Source organism: Staurois parvus, unplaced genomic scaffold (genome assembly GCF_062004578.1).
Source record: "Staurois parvus isolate SC_StPar_1 unplaced genomic scaffold, SC_StPar_1.0 ptg000552l, whole genome shotgun sequence".
NCBI lineage: Eukaryota > Metazoa > Chordata > Amphibia > Anura > Ranidae > Staurois > Staurois parvus.
The window spans coordinates 735,001-755,186 of record NW_028318348.1 but is presented as its reverse complement, the minus strand read 5'-3'; the positions used below and the strand labels follow the sequence as shown (position 1 = coordinate 755,186).

General features: G+C 42.7%; 1 protein-coding gene across 1 annotated transcript in view; it reads left to right on the top strand.

Annotated features, from left to right (window-relative positions):
* Nucleotides 1-127: 127 nt before the first annotated feature.
* Nucleotides 128-20,186, top strand: part of TEX261 (testis expressed 261) — a 25,412-nt gene continuing 5,353 nt past the window's right edge. Inside the window, exons 1-4 of the mRNA XM_089691168.1 lie at nucleotides 128-263; nucleotides 3,629-3,708; nucleotides 6,453-6,606; nucleotides 9,273-9,340. Of these exons, the coding sequence (XP_089547294.1) occupies nucleotides 194-263; nucleotides 3,629-3,708; nucleotides 6,453-6,606; nucleotides 9,273-9,340 (372 nt within the window). The 5' untranslated portion in view covers nucleotides 128-193. The remainder of the gene's footprint in view (nucleotides 264-3,628; nucleotides 3,709-6,452; nucleotides 6,607-9,272; nucleotides 9,341-20,186) is intronic.

Here is a 20,186-nt window from a genome sequence, read left to right as displayed (position 1 = left end):
TTTACAGTGAGGTGCTCAGCAGCAGATATTGTAAGACTTGCAGAGAGATTGACAGGAAGTAGTCTGTCTGGGTTAATTCCAAGAAGAATATAGAATTGAGGGGAACGTGTAAAGGGGACCTCCGGAGAAAGAAGCACCCAGGGGTGGAGAGGACGACCGCCAAGGTTTATTTGGGCGGCAGAAATCCAGCAAGATGTGGTTTATCTATGTCCTCAGTTGGCTGTCCCTGTTCATTCAGGTGGCCTTTGTCACGCTGGCGATAGGTGAGTTTTGTGACGTGTGAACCCAACGTGTCTCCATCCAGCAAACTTTGCTCTTTTTTGATAAGATTGCTTCAGTCTTTTTTTCAGTATGGGCTGGTGTATGCGTAGCAGAAGTTCTTTCTGTATAATAGCTTTTTATATCTGTTAGCTGGGTAAACTCATAGGGGGTGATTTACTAAAGGCAAACAGACTGTGCACTTTGCAAGAGCAGTAGCTCCAGCGCTTAATAAATGAGCAGAAGCTCTGCTGACTTCCATCATCCAATCATGTGCAAGTGCTTTTTTTCTTTTTCCTAATTTTTTTTAATTTAAGTAAATATTTAGTTATCTCATTTACAAAGCTCTGGAGCAATTGCACTTGCAAAGTGCAATTACACCTTGTAAGGCCTTGTTGCCTTTTGATAAACTGACACCATAAATGTTTCCAGAACTAATTACATAAACAATACGCTGTATACAGAACAGTGGCTTCAATTTGTTGCTGTCTGGTCAGACAATATACAGCGTAATCTCTGTAAAATATTTTTAGATTTTACGTTTTTCTAGACGCCACTAACAAATTTGTACTCGAAGGAAAAAAAAAGTTTCAGCCCCGGGTTGTGGGGGGTTTCTGTGTGTGTTTAATGGCTAATGTTGAGTTTTCTGTGCAGCCATAGCATGGCTATAGTTGCCAGCAGTGATCATACGAAAGAACAAAAAAAGGACAGGCTGGTTATATTTAAATCGATCATTTGACTTCAGTACAACCAGCCTGCCCATGGCTCAACTGCAGGGTTTTACTGCCCTTCAACTACTAGTGGGAATGAGCTCTAATCAGAATTATCCTAGGTCTGAATGGCTACTGCAAAAATCCGAGCTGCTCTGACACACCGTGCTATATTTCCGCAACTGTGGGAGTGAAGAGCTCCATCTGTGACAGTAAAGCACCCATCAATCCCTTTCTTCTGTCCTCATCCATTCACAAAAAGCCTTGTACTTCTATTCACGGTTAATGAGCAAAGGAAGGAGAGGCAGGCAAACTAAACTAGATGGGCAACAATTTGACGCCCCCCAAAACAGGAATGGTTTTACAGGTGGAGGCCACTGACATTTTTTTCCCTACTCCTCTTTTCTGACTGTTTTTCATTAGTTTTGCATTTGGCTAGGGTCAGTGTCACTACTGGTAGCATGAGGCCATACCTGGACCCTACAGAAGTTGCACAGGCAGTCCAACTCCTCCAGGATGGCACATCAATATGTGCCATTGCCAGAAGGTTTGCTCTGTCTCCCAGCACAGTCTCAAGAGCATGGAGGAGATTCCAGGAGACAGGCAGTTACTCTAGGAGAGCAGGACAGGGCCGTAGAAGGTCCTTAACCCATCAGCGGGACTGGTATCTGCTCCTTTGGCAGTGCTCATCCTGTTTCTCCTTGTACAGAGTCCTTAAAAATGACCTCTAGCAGGCCACTGGTGTGAATGTCTCTGACCAATCAGAAACAGACTTCATGAGGGTGGCCTGAGGGCCCAACGTCCTCTAGTGGGCCCTGTGCACCATAGAGCTTGATTGGCATTTGCCATTGAACACCAGAATTGGCAGGTCCACCACTGGCACCCTGTGCTTTTCACAGATGAGAACAGGTTCCCCCTGAGCACATGTGACAGACGTGAAAGGGTCTGGAGAAGCCGTGGAGAACATTCTGCTGCCTGTAACATCATTCAGCATGACTGTTTTTGGTGGGGGGTCAGTGATGGTCTGGGGAGGAATATCCATGGAGGGACGCACAGACCTCTACAGGCTAGACAATGGCACCCTGACTGCTATTAGGTATGGGGATGAAATCCTTGGACCCATTGTCAGACCCTACGCTGGTGCAGTGGGTCCTGGGCTCCTCCTGGTGCAGACAATGCTGGCCTCATATGGTGAGAGTATGCAGGCAGTTCCTGGAGGATGGAGGAATTGATACCATTGAATGGCCCCCATGCTCGCCTGACCTAAATCCAATAGAACACCTCTGGGATGTCATGTTTCGGTCCATCCGACACCACCAGGTTGCACCTCAGACTGTCCAGGACCTCAGTGATGCCCTGGTCCAGATCTGGGAGGAAATCCCCCAGGACACCATCCGTGGTCTCATTAAGAGCCTCCCCCGACGTTGTCAGGCATGCATACAAGCACGTGGGGGCCATACAAACTACTGAGGACAACTTTGAGTTGCAATGACATTTCAGCAAAATGGACTCGCCTGCTGCATCATTTTTTCACTTTGATTTTCGGGGTGTCTTTGAATTCAGTCCTCTGTAGGTCAATCATTTCCATCAAATGATGGGGCATCCTTACGTTCCTAACACATTACACAGTCCATACCAGTATAGAGATACAACAGGAAATTTTTTCCCCATTGAGATCTGATGTGTTTTCAAAGTTTTCCTTTCATTTTTTTGAGCAGTGTATATTGCTCAAAAGGTGATAGCTTGGTACTTGTCTCCGCAAATACCAGCTAAAAAACAGTGGGTGAAACAAGTAAATGGTATGCGGGAAACGGAAATGTTATTCTTTATATCAGCCTTGGCTGGATGGCCCAGGCCTAGCACCGTACCAATTGATTTGAGATACAGTATCTCACAGAAGTGAGTCCACCCCTCACATTTTTGTCAATATTTTATTATATCTTTTCATATGACAACACTGAAGAAATGACACTTTGCTACAATGTGACGTAGTCAGTGTACAGCTTGTATAACATGTAAATTTGCTGTCCCCTCAAAATAACTCAACACACAGCCATTAATGTCTAAACCGCTGGCAACAAAAGTGAGTTCACCCCTAAGTGACAAGGTCCAAATTGTCAATATTTTGTGTGGCTACCATTATTTTCCAGCACTGCATGGAGTTCACCAGAGCTTCCTGATAGTCTGATAAATTAGGGTAGATAGTTCCAGAGGATGGAGGAGGCTCTGGAGAAGTCCTGGAGACGAGCATGGGAGGAGGAGACAAGGGAGCTAGAGAGCAGGAGGTCATGCGAGGAGCGGAGAGTACGGTTTGGGTGATATTTAAACAAGATCGGTGATGTCATTTGGGGCAGAGTTATAAATGGCTTTATATGTTATTTATTATTTTTATTATTATTATTCCTATCGATATGCATTTGCTCCAGTGTCAACTGTACATTTATTGCACTGGACCGGCTTTCTGAAAACGATGGACCGTGCTCGGTGTGTGTGTTGGCACAGCTACGTCTAGGCTAAGCACACCTATAGTATGTGTCGCGGTAACACGCAGGCGTTAAAGCTGCAAGTTTCAAAATATTACACTTTTTTTAATGAAATGTTTGTGACTGAATTAAGATCTACTCTAGGATGTTGTTTAACGTCTTCTCTTGTCATTGCAGCTGCCGGCCTGTACTATCTAGCGGAGTTAATAGAGGAATATACTGTTGCCACCAGCAGGATTATAAAGTACATGATCTGGGTGAGTGTTCAGAGCTTCAAGTGATTAGAAGTATTATTAGCCCCTAGTGCACTGCGGTCATTTAATACAAAACATTGATAATCCTGTCAGGACAAAGCATTCACCTAACATCTTACAGTACAACACCTGCTTTCGTTTCCCTCATTTACACCCCCCCCCCCCCCCATAACCCATGACAGCGGGCGGGGGACCTTCTCCTCGCAGCCGCTGTCGCAATTAATGCGGGCCTTCGCCCATACAGCCATGTCATTCATCAGTTTTCTGTGAATAATTGAACTACAGGTACCATCTGCCACTGCGACAGACTGCATGTAGTTCTTAACCACTTCCAGACCGGACACTTTTACCCCCTTCCTGTCCAGGGCAATTTTTAGCTTTCAGCGCTATCACACTTTGAATGACAATTGCGCGGTCATGCAACACTGTACCCAAATACATTTTTTACCATTTTTTTGAGACCGATAAAGCTTTATTTTGGTGGTATTTATTCACCGCTGGGATTTTTATTTTTTTTGCTATGTAAATGAAAGTCCATAAATTTTGAAAAAGTTTTTTTTTTTTTTTTTATAAAATTTTGCAAATAACTAATATTTCATCATAAATCTTGGCCAAAATTTATTCTGTTTATCTTTTTTGTAAAAAAAAAAAAAAATCCAAATTAGTTTATAACCAAAAATTTATCATTTTTAAACGTTTTTTTTACATTTTTATTTTATTTTTTAATATTAATCTTTATTTTTTTTTTTTTACATACTGTCACCCTAGCAATACAGTGTCACCATGGTGACACTGTACTGCTTGTGGGGGGTGATTTTTTTTTGTTTTGTTTTTTTTTACACTGATTGCTTTTACACCCATATAGGATGTAAAAGCAATCATTTCTCTTTCTCTCTGTCTGCATTCTTGCAGTCATTGAGAAGTACTGAGTGAGCTGTGATTGGTCACAGCTTGTCACATGGTACAAGGCTGTTGTGAATAGCCTTGTACCATGTGACCTGTATGATCATTCACAGATTTCACACGTAGTAAGCAATGATGTCACAAGTGATATCTTGCTTACTACTTTGCATGTGATCACTGATTAGCCAATCAGTGATCACATGATCGGGACCTCGTACAGAGCTCCCGTCCGACGATCGGTGTTTCACTGTGTTTGGAGGACACAGCAGGCACCGGATCGCGGTGCTGCACGCTCCCAGGGAGTGCGCACAAGCAGGGTGCGGGAAGGCCATTTATAAACAATGGCCGGTCGGGAAGTGGTTAATGAACTGCGAGGGTTCAGGTGAGCGCTCTTGTAGTTCATTGATTCTTCCTGCAGTTCAGCAACTGTCTGCCACTGCAGAAGGTACAGGCAGACAGCTGTCTGAGTGTTTGCAGGATCCTGATCTTGTACCCACGGTCTTTTGATCGCAGGTGCAACACTGTACAGGCTTCAGTGTAAAAAAAAAAGTTAATGCACATTTTCTTCCCTAGAAAAAGATGTGCAGTTATTATATCTATATACACTATATTGCCAAAGGTATTGGTCGGCCTTCCTTTACACACACATGAATTTTAATGGCCCCCAGTCTTAGTCCGTAGGGTTCAATACTGAGTTGGCCCCGCCCTTTGCAGCTATAACAGCTTCCACTCTTCTGGGAAGGCCGTCCACAAGGTTTAGGAGGGTGTCTATGGGAAGGTTGGACCATTCTTCCAGAAGCACAGTGAGGTCAGGCACTGATGTCGGGGGAGGAGGCCTGGCTCACAGTCTCCTCTCCTAATTCATCCCAAAGGTCTGTCGGGTTGAGGTCAGGACTCTGTGCAGGACAGTCAAGTTCTTCTACCTCAAACTCGCTCATCCATGTCCTTATGGACCTTGCTTTGTGCACTGGTGTGCAGTCATGTTGGAACAGGAAGGAGCCATCCCCAAACTCTTCCCACAAAGTTGGGAGCATGAAATTGTCCAAAATGTCTTGGTATGCTGACTCCTTAAGAGTTCCTTTCACTGGAACTAGGGGGCCAAGCCCAACCCCTGGAAAACAGCCCCACACCATAATCCCCCCTCCACCAAACTTTACACTTGGCACAATGCAGTCAGGCAAGTACCGTTATCCTGGCAACTGCCAAACCCAGACATGTACATCAGATTGCCAGACAGAGAAGCGTGATTGGGCACTCCAGAGAACACGTCTCCACTGCTCTGGAGTCCAGTGGTGGCGTGCTTTACACTACGGCATCCGACACTTTGCATTGCACTTGGTGATGTAAGGCTTGGATGCAGCTGCTCGGCCATGGAAACCCATTCCATGAAGCTCTCTACACACTGTTGTTGTGCTAATCTGAAGGTCACACCAAGTTTGGATGTCTTTAGCTATTGACTCTGCAGACAGTTGGTGACTTCTGCGCACTGTGCGCTCCAGCATGCGCTGACCCCGCCCTGTCATGTGACGTGGCCTACCACTTGGTGGCTGAGTTGCTGTTGTTCCCAGTTGCTTCCACTTTGTTATAATCCCACTAACAGTTGAGCGTGGAATATTTAGTATCCAGGAAATGTCACGGATGGACTTATTGCACAGGTGACCACCTATCACGGGACCACGCTTGGAGTCACTGAGCTCCTGAGAGCGACCCATTCTTTCACCAATGTTTGTAGAAGCCGTCTGCATGCCTAGGGGCTTGATTTTTTACATCCATGGCCATGGGGGCTTTAGGATTTCCTCTTGTTTGATGTGAGATCATCCTTGACCATGGCTGGTTTGTGTCAGTTTTCTACAGGTACATTGATCGGTCTGTATTTCTTTGAGAAGTTCCCTGGGATTATGATCGGTGTGGGACTGTTCACCAATGTAGTCTATTTCGGGTTATTGCAGACGTTCCCTTTTATCCTGCTGACATCTCCCAACTTCATACTGTCATGCGGTAAGTGTGTTTTTCTTTTACAGAAATGGGTCCTAGCTTGGAGTTCATTGGGATTGGAAGGTGTGTTTTCTTATGTCGTCATCTTGTCTGGTCATCCCAGAAGACCTAGAATCTTTTAGAACGTGTTTATACCCAAAACTAAAGTTTTGGATAGGATCGGCAAAGTTAGAACCTCTGTCAGGTTTTATCTGTTATCTGGTGCTCCATGAGAGAGATTTCCCCTCACTTCCTGTTTTAGGGACCTCGTTTTTCCATACAAGAAGTAAGGGAAAATCTGCAACATCAAAAAACGATCAACATTGATCAAAATAAATGACAGATTTTCTAGCATTCCACCCCCACAACCCTTTCCAGCTGGTAGGATCCGGGCCTTTAAAAGTTTGCCTGAGTTGTTACCTGGGCTTCTTTATCATGTGATCACTGTGATTAATTGGTGACAGTGTGGTCAACAATGCAGGGGAGCGCAGTCACAGAACAAAACAAGTGCCAATTGTACACATGTATGTACACAGCTTGGTGTTAAAGCCCACCGCTGTGCATATATGCGTACATCCTGCTACTTTTTTATATTTTTACATCCTGCTACATTACTTTTTTTAACGCATTTTACTTCTGTGTGTGTTAGAGATGTTCCCCTTGTGTCATGTCCTGCAGAGACCACCTTTTTGCCAAACAGGAAGTAAAGGAATATCTTCAAATGAACCGCCAACATCAGTTAAACCTGACAGGAGTTCTAATTCTCCTCCAATCTATCAGAAGATTTCACTGCTGAACCCCTAAAGAAATAGGAGAAAACAGCAGACGGCTCTGTTAATAAGACTCTAGTTGTAGCGGGGATCATCACTGTCTGGTGATCTGACCCTCAAAGGTAAAATTACCTGGAAAAGGTGGCTATTATTCCCTAAATAAATGAAATGTGTAGAGGAGCGAATGGAGATATAAAATTACAGTTGCTGTCTTTTATATAATGTATAAATTAAAGTGGTTTTAAAGCTTTTTTTTTTTTTTTTTATTAAAATAATAAACCTGTCATACTTGCCTGCTCTGTGCAGTGGTTTTGCACAGAGCAGCCCCAATCCTCCTCTTCTTGGGTCCCCTGCTTGGTTCTTCTAGCCCCTCCCCCCTGCTGAGTGTCCCCAGAGCAAGCTGCTTGCTCAGGGGGCATCCGTGTGTGTTTGCTCCCGAGCCGGCCCCATGTGTCCATAAGACATAGACTCAACCCGCCCCCTGTTCCCTGGCTGTGATTGCCAGTAGTGGAACCCAATGGCCCCTACTGCTGTCTAAGCCAATGATTAGAGAGAGACCCAGGAGAGCCGAGGCTCTCATGCACAGCGTTGGATTGCAATCGAGCTCAAGTATTTGGGTGGGGGCTGCACACTGAAGTTTTTTTACTTTCATGCAATCTTCAGTCTCTACAACCTCTTTAACCTCCCTGGCGGTATTCCGGAGTGTAGCTCGGGGTAAAATGTCAGTACCAAAAGCGGTAACCCCCGAGCTACACTCGGGCTTACCATGCGGCGTTGCATAGGGAGTCTCTGCAGAGCTTACCTTGTCCTTCGCTCCCGCGATGTGTCCCCTGCAGCGTCCCCGGCCATCTCCTCCGGCCGATGCCGGCATCCGGCTTCTGTGTTCCGGTCCCTGTGACGTCGGGACGTACGGGCGCCGGAACCGGCGGGAAATTTGAAAATTTAAAAAAAGACATTTTTTTTTAAACGATTATTTCATAGCAAAACATTCCTGTATCAAAGCATTTCACATACATTTTGTCCCGAGTGCTTTGTCCGGCGCCCTGCCTGCATTTTTACTGTTCTTTCTGCCTGGAAACTGAGAAAAGTCCACGGCGTCCAAAAAGCGTCCCTTGAGGTCAAAATCGATTTTAGACCGGCTAGAGAACAGCGATAGTAAATCAGAACCACTTGCAGAATTGAGTGATAATGATTCGTGGGGGAAATTCCTCATCAGACACTGAAAACGATTCTGCGACTTTGCTCAGCGATGTGCGAACTTGGTGCTCTATTTCAAATTTCAGTGTTTTTGGTTTGATTATATTATTGAATTAAATGTATTATTATTATATTATTATTTTTTATGATTAATTATTAAATTATAATTTATGATTTCGTGTTTCAAATTTTATCATACCCGGGATGTTTACTAGACTCTTGTTCGGACAGATTTCAGTGAGTTATTCCTAAAAAGTACAGCCTACAATAAAAAAAACTACATATTTCCATGCAAAATAATGGTACCGCTTTCAGCACCAAAAATCTGAAATAATCATACCGCCAGGGAGGTTAAGGAACACAGAATGAACAGGGAGCTTGTATACTGAGAGTAGAGCCTTCCCCTCCTCTTCAGGCTATTGCTGGCCTCCTTGTCACTTATTTTTCTACGCTGTCTTCGGATTTCTCCACCATTTACACCATATCATTGCCTTTAGGAAAACACAGCTAAGAAGGCCACTGACTGACAGGCATGGAGCGCTAAGAGTAAAATGTACAGATCTAGTCACATGATTGCCTTTTATGCATTTGGGTGATATGTATGGTGTCTCCTGTACATCCAGCAGACACAAACCATGCTAGTGATGTTGTGACATCCTCAGGTGCTGTGTAGGTGGTCAGTTTAGACCTTTCCCACCATTAAACCTCTTAATGTTTTTACAGTGCTGGTGGTGTTGAATCATTACTTGGCTTTCCAGCATTTTGCTGAGGAGTACTACCCTTTCTCAGAGGTAAGTTGTTGTACCCAGACTACTCAAACTGGATGGTTATTGGTTCATTATTTTGAAATGATGTTTTATATCAAAATCTGAGTTACAAATGTTCAAGAATATGTCTTACATGCAGTTATTAACCCCTTCCTGTCTCATACACTCATGTATGCGGAGTCACAGAAGTGGGTCTTCTTCCGTGAGGCCGTGTACATGTGTGTGCTGGGAGCATGCGTCACAGAATTCTCCCAGCACGGGATCCCCAGGTTGTGTACTAACAAGTCGGAACAGGGAAGCTAGGTTACCGATCACTGTGACAGCCTCTGATTGGTCAGTCACTGTGTAGCCCACCCCTGTGTTTTGTTTTTTCTCCTCTGTATGTATTTATCCCTGGTATGGGAGAACAATGTATTCAAAAACAAGTATGTGTAAATAAGAAAAATAGGTAGAGGGTCAGTGTACTTTACGTAGGATTAAAGAAAAAAAAAATACTTTTTTTTTTTTTTTCTTTTTTTTTTTTTTTACCTCTTCCTGTCCGGCCCATGTCTATAAACGGCTGGACGGGAGCACTGCCGAAGTGGGTGGACATTTCTAACCGTCGCCCGCATTCACTGCCTGTGCACGCTCCCTGGGAGCGCGCGGCACGACGATCCGGTGCCCGCTGTGTCCACCGATCACTGTACGGGACCTCTGTGTGAGGTCCCGATTCATGTGGTCACTGATTGGCCAATCAGTGATCACATGAGCAGTAGTAAACAAGATGTCACTTCCTGACTTCATTGCTTACTACTTGTGAAATCTGTGAATGATCACAGAGGTCACATGGTACAGAGCTATTCACAACAGACTTGCACCATGTGACAAGCGGTGACCAATCACAGCTCGCACAGTATTTCTCAGAGAAGGAAATAGAAATGATTGCTTTTACAGACTTTATGGGTGTAAAAGCAATCAATGTAAAAAAAGAAAATAAAATCTTCATCACCCCCCACAAGTAGTACAGTGTCACTATGGTGACACTGTACTGCTAGGGTGACCGTATGTTAAAACAAAACCTAAAATAAAAATGTAAAAACAATTATAATTTTTGGTTCTAAATGAATTTGGGTTATTGTTTTTTCTTTACTAAAAAGACAGCTAAATACATTTTTGGCCAAGATTTATGAAGAATTATTTATTAAGAATTTATTTATTTGCAAAATTTTATAAGAAAAACACTTTTTTTTTTCAAAGTTTTTGGACTTTTTCATTTATATAGCAAAAATTCCCAGTGGTGAGTAAATATCACCAAAATTTTTATCTGTCTCCAAAAAAATGCTAAAAAATTCATATGAGTATAGTGTTGCATGACTGCGCAATTGTCATTCAAAGTGTGATAGCGCTGAAAGCTGAAAATTGCCCTGGACAGGAAGGGGGTAAAAGTGTCCGGACTGGAAGGGGGGGGGAAAGTGTCCAGACTGGAAGTGGTTAAATTGGAGTCCGCGTCAGGATAAAAAAGGCAAATTGTGCACTATTGTTTCTGGGCCCTACTACTGTGGTACAAACCACAAATATATGTGTATGTAGTAATGCTGCGATTGTCGGGAGCAGGAGACTTTATTTTGGGTTGTTCTTTGGTGGTACATTATGGTAATGGAAAGAAATATACGGTTATTTAAAAAAAAAATGTTTTACTATTTTGTACCAGTTTTTCTTTGATAACAGGTAAAAAGTTTTGGGCATAAAATTAGCTAATCTTACATAATTTTGGGGTGCTGAAAACGAAAATGACCCTAAAAAATGTTGATTGGCTCTAGTTTCCATGATATATTCACCCATCTAATGACGTAAGCCATTCAAAATTATGATGCAACTTCAGCTGCATATTGCGCAATTGATACTGGTGACCAATAGAAAATTGCATGTATACTGAGATGATGCAATATTAGCCTTTAATTGCATCACTTCACTGCATAAAAGCTGCAGTATCTGTAGCTGATTGTAGTTCCACAGCGTCTTTACATTTCGTTTTATGCTTATATAGGCTACTCAGTAATGCCTCGAACTTGTGTGAATAAAGCAGATAATTTCTGCTATATCTGCGGTGAAATAACTTTTATCTCACAAAAAAGGAGGATAACAGGAATGATTAAGAAAGCCTACAACTTGTATTTTGGCTGCAAGATAGGAGACCAGGACAAGAGCTGGGCACCACATATATGCTGCAATTCTTGTGGGACGGCACTGGAGCAATGGTTGAATGGAAAAAAGGCATCTATGCCTTTCGCTGTGCCAATGATTTGGAGAGAGCCAACAGATCATGTTAGTAATTGTTACTTTTGTATGGTGCCTCCAATTGTAAAAGGGCTAAATAAGAAGAAAAAGTTATCTGTGCACTATCCAAATATTCCATCGGCAATACGTCCAGTTCCTCATGGAGAGGGGCTACCAATTCCTAAAGCACCAGAATCCTTCGTGGTTGAGTCAAGTGAGGAAGAACCTGAAGCGTGTAGTCACGTGCAGTTGTAAGAGATAGCCCTTTCCTCGAATACAAGAGAAAAGCCAAGAGAAGCAAAACCGACACAAACTGAAGACAAAACTAGTGAGAATCCTAAGTATTAAAATGATTCAACTTAGCTTATGGCTATAATTTTTCTTGGTAATCCTATGCAATATATTATGCCATTTAGGCTTTGTTATGTAGTCAATATCACTTGCTTTATATTTGTGGAAAGACATCTATCTATATAATTATTGTGCATTATGTAGTCATTACGCCTATAGTAGAAAACTTTCCGTTTACAGAAAAACTAGAGCCAATTGACAAATTTCATTGTTATATTTGAACTCAGAATGTGAAATTCATTAAGAAATGGATCCTTTTGTTTCCAAAACTGGCAAAAAATAACAATTTGTTGAACAGTGTAATAAAAAGAAAATGGGCAGCACAGCGGCTAAATAGTTAGCACTTCCTCCTGGCAGTACTAGGGTCGTTGGTTCAAATCCCAACAATGGCCCCACCTGCCTGGAGTTTGCATGTTCTCCCTGTGCCTGCGTGGGTTTCCTCTGGGTACTCCGGTTTCCTCCCACACTCCAAAGACATGCTGGTAGGTGAATTGGCTCCTGTCTAAATTGTCCCTAGTATGTGTATGTATGAATGTGAGTTAGGGACCTTAGATTGTACACCCCTTGAGGGTTAGGGACTGATATGGATGTACAATATATATGTAAAGCACTGCGAAAATTGACGGTGCTATATAAGTACCTGAAATAATAAATAAAATGGATATCCATTACCATTTACCACCAAATGAGAGGGAATAACCTATAAAATACGAAGGGGGTTTACTTTGCCATGAAGAGGTTACCGATTAAAATACAACAGAGGTTCTGAACAAGGCAAGAGTTGTAGTGCACCGGCACCAAGTGACAAAGGAGTATATAGTGATACAACTAATATAGAACACATTTTATAGTTGCAAAAAGGGAGGACCCAAGAGATGGAGTATAAACAGATGGGGGGTTTGGTGGCGGTGTAATGCTGAAGGTTTAGAGGTGGACCGAAATAAAATTGTGTCCACAGAGGCAAGTGAAGGGGGGTGGTACTATGGATGACATCGCAACCAAGCTGCAATCCGGACCAGAAGAAGGGGGGGGGGGGGGGTGTTGAGGTGGGATTTGGAAGGAAGTAGGACTAAGACAGAGAGAGGGAAGGAATCTGCCACATGAGGACACTTCTGCAAGAGTCGGATTCTTGGTCCCCTGCAGCATGCACCCATTGGTTCCTTCTGCTGGGCCCCCTACTTCACCAAAGGTCACAGTAGTGATGTAAGTGTCAGGAGAAGCCATTGAGTGGAACGGGAAGCCGAAAAAACTTCTGGAAGTGTCTGTGGGCAGCTGCATTTTGTCTTCATTAAAGCGGAGCTCCACCCTAAAGGGGAAGTTCCGCTTTAAGGCTTTGTCCCCTGCCCCCCGTTAAGGATTGGCACCTTTGGGGAGCAGGTACCTGAATTTGATAGGTACCCGCTCCCACCTCTGCTGTGATCGCCTAAGACGATTAGAAGCGGAAGTTGTCCTCCCTCCCTGTAGTCTTCTGGGACACGATAGGTCACAGAAGACTACGGGACCATTCACAAAGCACAGCACTACTGGCGCATGTGCAGCAGGCACCCGGATGTGAAGCTGCAAGCTGTCACAGCCGGATGCCCATACCGAAGATTCCAGCTCCAGGGAGAGAAGACGGCCGGTGAAACCAGCCATAGTGAGGACACTGCTGGATCGAGGGGCAGGTAAGTGGCTGTATTTTAACTGTCCGGTCACTTTTACCCCCTTCCTGACCAGGGCATTTTTCAGCTTTCAGCGTTATCACACTTTGAATGACAATTGCGCGGTCATGCAACACTGTACCCAAATGAATTTTTTACCATTTTTTTGAGACAGATAAAGCTTTATTTTGGTGGTATTTATTCACCGCTGGGATTTTAATTTTTTTTGCTATGTAAATGAAAATGTCCAAAAATTTTGAAAAAAAGTGTTTTTCTTATAAAATTTTGCAAATAAATAGTATTTTATCATAAATCTTGGCCAAAATTTATTCCGTCATCTTTTTAGTAAAAAACAAAATAAGCCAAATTAGTTTATAACCAAAAATTATTTTTAAACATTTTTTTAATACATTTTCTTTCTTTTTTTATATTATTTTTTTTTTATACATACTGTCACCCTAGCAATACAGTGTCACCATGGTGACACTGTACTACTTGTGGGAGGTGATGAAGATTTTTTTTTTCTTACACTGATTGCTTTTACACCCATATAGGATGTATAAGCAATAATTTCTCTTTCTCTCTGTCTGCATTCTTGCAGCCATTGAGAACTACTGAGTGAGCTGTGATTGGTCACAGCTTGTCACATGGTACAAGGCTGTTGTGAATAGCCCTGTACCATGTGACCTCTGTGATCATTCACAGATTTCACACGTAGTAAGCAATGATGTCAGAAGTGACATCTTGCTTCTATTCTTGTGATCACTGATTGGCCAATCTGATCACATGATCGGGACCTCGTACAGAGCTCCTGTCCGACGATCGGTGTTTCACTGTGTCCGGAGGACACAGCAGGCACCAGATCACAGTGCTGCGCCCTCCCAGGGAGCGCGCATAAACAGGGTGCGGAGAGGCTGTTTATAAACGGCTACCCGACCCTGCACTGCCACCGTCCGGCCGGACGGGAGGTGGTTAAAAGTCGGCAGCTACAGTTTTTGTAGCTGCTGAGTTTATCTTTTTTTTTTTTTTCTTAATTCAATTGGAACTCTGCTTTTAAGCCACGTTCATACAGGGCATACTACAGCGTACACAAGCACAAGGCGTGTTTGCACACACAAGAATGCAGAGGTGTAAATTTGATGCCATTTGGGATGCAGCAGCTGCACAGACACAGCCGTTGCACCCTAATTCCTATCCCCTTGCAGGTAAACACGGCCCTGTACGCTCTAGTACACCCTGTTTGAACAAGGCCTTAGAGTGCTGTTTTCAGCAGGAGAGGAAAATATTTACTTTGCAGAAAGACCATCCATTTCTATCTATCCATTCAGTCATATCCGACCCTTGGCGATTGCATGGACCGTCACTCGTAAGCGACTTTTTCCATGAATTCTCTTAGCAATTATTTTACAGGGTAGGTTACCAGGTCTTTCCCCAACCCCCACCATGCAGGAGATCCCGCATGGCCAGTGATGAAACTAGGACAGTTTAGACAGGAGCCAATTAACCTACCAGCATGTCTTTGGAGCGTGGGAGGAAACCGGAGTACCTGGAGGAAACCCACACGAACACAGGGAGAACATGCAAAGTCCATGCAGGAGGCGCCATGGTTGGGAATTGAACCCATGAGCCAATTACTGCAAGGCAGAAGTGCTAACCACTAAGCCACTGTGCCGCCCAATCATCCATTTACTGTTGGATTTTAGAGAATTAGTTCCCGTAACCAGGGGGGATTTGATTTAAATCACTAGTCAGTAAGGCTTGATTTAAATCCTAGTTTTCTACATAAAGACTAATTCTTGCTGGTATAACTTTAATATACAAGTAGATGAAGATTTTTAGAATAACAACTTTTCATATTAGTTTTTTTATCCCCAGTTTAATAGGTTAATCATTCATATTTGGACAACTTTTCTGTTGTACTTAGGAAGGAGAAAAATAATCATTACCTTAATAATAACAATTTAAACAGATTTATTCATCTGAAACAATAACATTCCAGCAGATGTGATTTGCTTCAACATCCATGTTTGTTACCTAATTTGGCTAAACAAAATATATATATTTTAAGAAACGTAGACTGTCAGCCCCTTCCTCCTCACACTTAGCTTCACTTTCTTCTTGTGCAGATCTATTCCACTCCAAACAATCAGAAAAATATTGTTTCTATTCTATTCACTGAACTTCTTGAAACTTAGCAGTGAAGGGGCTGATTCTGTATTCATAGGTTTGTAGAAGTTAGGATGAAGGTCTTTTTCTTAACTCTGTTCACGTTATAACATTTTTGCTGTGAAGAAGAGGCATGTGATCTCCGCTGAGTCAAATTCAGTTTTGAGAACTGCAAAAGTAAACCAACATCTGTGATAATATCTTGTAGGCAGAAACTGCCCAATAATCCTACAAAAACCTCTGGAAGAGCATGACATTGTGAATGGATTCATGGAATTTATTTACCAAAAAAATTAAACATATACAGCCTTATTCTACATAATTAAAAAACTAATCTTTATTTCATGATGGAATAACCTTTGGATGGTAATATATTTTCCACAAAAAGAATTTTATTTAAAAAAAATCTGATTTAAATAAAAAAAATCCGATTTTTTTTTTTTTTTTTTTTTTTTTTTTTTTTTAAATCATTGATTTTTATCCTCCCTGCCCGTAACACAAACTAATGTCTGGTGCCCATTACCATTGGAACTGATATACTTGTAAATGTATTCAAATCAAAAACCACCTCCAAAAGTACAACTAAGACTCCCCCACAACACAATCAACACCCTCCCCTGAAGGTGTACAAAATAATATATGTGAAAGTGTTATCCAAAGAAACAAAAAATCAAACAACAATAGTGAAGTCCAATCATCAGTCCATCTATTAACCCTAGCTTCCCTATTTCTTCACAGTGAAAAATAATTCAGGCTGTAGAATATAATCAAATCAATTCTTCCAGCGATATCCCCGATGTATATACCTCAAAAAAAGAAAATATCATATAGTGCATTACCTTTTATAAACATAAATATTATTCCAATATATACACCATGCAATTTATGCAGTGAATATTTGTGCAAATAGTGAAAAACGTGAAATCTATGAAAATCTATGTGATGATTGGACTTCACTATTGTTTGATTTTTTTTTTGTTTCTTTGGATAATACTTTCACATATATTATACTTGTAAATGTGGCAACTGGCATTTTCAAAAAGAAGGCAGCCAGGTTTTACAATGGGCCAGGTTTCTGTATAATCAAGGCTTGTACTTTAGTGACCGTCCTAGGAATGTGCAGATAAATCGTCCGGTGAAGAAAACAAGGGCCCGGCTGTTAGAAGCATTGTGCCGGTAGGCCGTGCCCTCGTGCTTACTTCAATGGCATGTTTGGCGTGTGCTTTTAAATCCATCGCAGCCGTACGTCCACTACATAATACAAGGCAGCTTGTGCAAAGAAGAGGCTTCTGCAAATGGATGAGGAGCCACAATCCTCTCTCAGCAGACATGTAAGGTTTAGTCAGAGATTTCCTAGTAAGCTGTCAAGGACACTGATTGCACTGACTGATCTGACCCGGGTTATGTAGCCAAGACTGAACCTCACTTACATCCCTAAACAACAGTTGTGTGAGCTATGAATGGAAGCTGCTCTATGGGATAAAGAACGCCCCCACCAGACAAATGTAACCAATGTTCCGTTTAGTCTCGTTTGTTGGATATTTGCCTAATGGGTGAGAAGCCTGTTGCATGCAGTTGCCTGTCCTATATCTATAAATGAAAGTGATCCTGTCATTAACCCCTTCCTGTCCGGACACTTTTACCCCCTTCCTGACCAGGGCAGCTTTCAGCGCTATCACACTTTGAATGACAATTGCGCGGTCATGCAATACTGTACCCATATGAATTTTTTACCATTTTTTTGACACAGATAAAGCTTTATTTTGGTGGTATTTATTTACCGCCGGGATTTTTATTTTTTTTGCTATGTAAATGAAAAAGTCCAAAAATTTTGAAAAAAAGTGTTTTTCTTATAAAATCTTGCAAATAAATAATCTTTCATCATAAATCTTGGCCAAAATGTATTCCGTTATCTTTTTAGAAAAAAAAAAAGCCAAACTAGTTTATAACCAAAAATTATAATTTTTAAACATTTTTTTAAATTTTTATTTAATTTTTTTATATTTGTTTTTTTGGGGTTTTTTTTACATACTGTCACCCTAGCAGTACAGTGTCACCATGGTGACACTGTACTACTTGTGGGGGGGTGATGAAGATTTTTTTTTTTTTTTTCAGTGATTGCTTTTACACCCATATAGGATGTAAATGCAATCATTTCTCTTTCTCTCTGTCTGCATTCTTGCAGCCATTGAGAAATACTGAGTGAGCTGTGATTGGTCACATGGTACAAGGCTGTTGTGAATAGCCTTGTACCATGTGACGTCTGTGATCATTCACAGATTTCACACGTAGCAAGCAATGATGTCACAAGTGACATCTTGCTTACTACTTTGCTGATTGGCCAATCAGTGATCACATGATCGGGACCTCGTACAGAGGTCCCGTCCGACGATTGGTGTTTCACTGTGTTCGGAGGACACAGCGGCACCGGATCGCGGTGGTGCGTGCTCCCAGGGAGCGCGCACAGCTAGAAAAGGCGGGTGCCGTTTACAAACGGCAACCCGCCCCTGGAGTGCCACCGCCCTGCCGTTTATAAACAGCAGGCGGATGGCAAGTGGTTAAGGCCCTACTGCACTTTAATTGTGCATTGCTGTAATACAGTCAGGCTGCATAAACTGTAATAAAAAAAAAATATTTATGCTGCAGAAAGGGTTATAGCTGACCTCCAGCCTTCCCTTCAGTCTTGTACATTCTACAGGTTCCTCTCCTGGAATGAAATGGCTTACTGTGATTTCACTGCACACTGTGAGCTTCTCTCAATGTGCATTGGAAGCTGCAGCAAGTCAGAGCTCTGCCTCATTTTCCGGCTGGAGGATGTCTTTCCTCCCCAGCTTAACTGTCCCTTGTCCCTTTCATTTAATGTATTTTTGGTTCTTTCAATCATGGGTGCTTAGCATCACATGCAGGTATTACCCAGGGTAGTCTGCCTGCTCACTCCTGCAGACTCGCATCCATCCATCAAGGCATTTTGCTTGCATTAGGGTTGAGGACTCTTGAGAGATGTACCGAGGCAGCACCCTGCCACCAGCCATGATCTGCTTGCATTGCATAGAGAAGCACAGAAACTCACGGATGACACCACTGGGTCTAAAATATGCTATTTAATGAAAACAGGTTTTTTTTTAAAGACCTCATAAGCTTGTTCTTTGGGGGGGGGGGGTGCCACTTGGGGAATGTGAGCACTGTATAGGGGGCAGAATATTAGTCTGCTGGAGAGCAGGGCTGCTGTGGTCTGTCTGTCTCTCTCTGACTCCAGCGTGTCACCGGCACACTTTTTTTTTTTTTTTTTTTTTAACCCTTTAAAAAAAAAAATCCAGTATATGTATCCTGAGTGTATAACAGTAATAAATGCAGCTTTAGCTGGGCTTAAAGTGGTTCTAAAGGCTCAAGGTTTCTACCTTCTTGCATGCTATGTATGAAGGTAAAAAACTTGTTCAGCAGCCCCCCCCCCCCCCCCCTCAATACTCACCTGAGCCTCGTAACGATCCAGCGATGTCCATGAGCCTTGGTTTGACAGGGACATTCCTTTCCTCATTGGCTGAGAAAGCAGCAGGAGCATTGGCTTTGCTGCTGTCAATCACAGCCAGTGAGCCAATGAGGAGAGGGGGGGCGGGGTCGAGCTGTGGTTCTGTGTGTGTGGACACACAGAGCAGCGGCTTGGAAGCGTGCCTTCTTGGGTGCCCCCTATAGCAAGCTGTTTGCAATGGGGGCACCCAGCAGGAGGGAGGGATCAGGAACACCAGTGGGGGACCCCAGAAGAGGAGGATCAGGGCTGCTCTGTGCAAAACCATTACACAGAGCAGGTAAGTATAACATGTTTGTTAAAAAAAAAAATGGAGCCTTTAGTATCTCTTGAAGAAAAAATATATAGCTCCATTAATGTAACAGTCTTGCTTTGTTAGCTCTTGTGACCTAAATCCTAGGCACAGATTATAGCAGAGCCCCTGGCTACCAGTACAGACTGCAGGAAGTCTATAGCTATAGTGCTAGTTCACACTAGATGCAGTCCAGTGCGTTTTTTTTTTTTTTTTTTTTTCTCTCTGCATCAAAAATGCATGCACAGTGTTTTCCATGTATTCCAATGGCCCTAGTTCACAACAGTGCAGTCAGATTCTGGTGCAGAAAAAAAGAGTAGAACATGCTTGTAACGGAACCTGACCCAGACTGCACCATTAGACTTCCGCTTCCCCGTCCAAACACCATCCATGGACCCCACCGCTGCCCATACAGGACGAGACAGCACCAGGCTTCTTAGAGGAAATCAACTGCTTTATTTTAACACAAACACAAGCTATATACACAGGGCGGGGAAATACAACCAGGAACAGGAAACACATCAGCAGGCCGTCCCATCAGAGGGAAGGGCTGCAGGAAACACCCCCCCCCCACCAAACCAAGACACACAATAGAATAAAGGGATACACCACCTGGCAGCAGACAATACAGGGACACATACA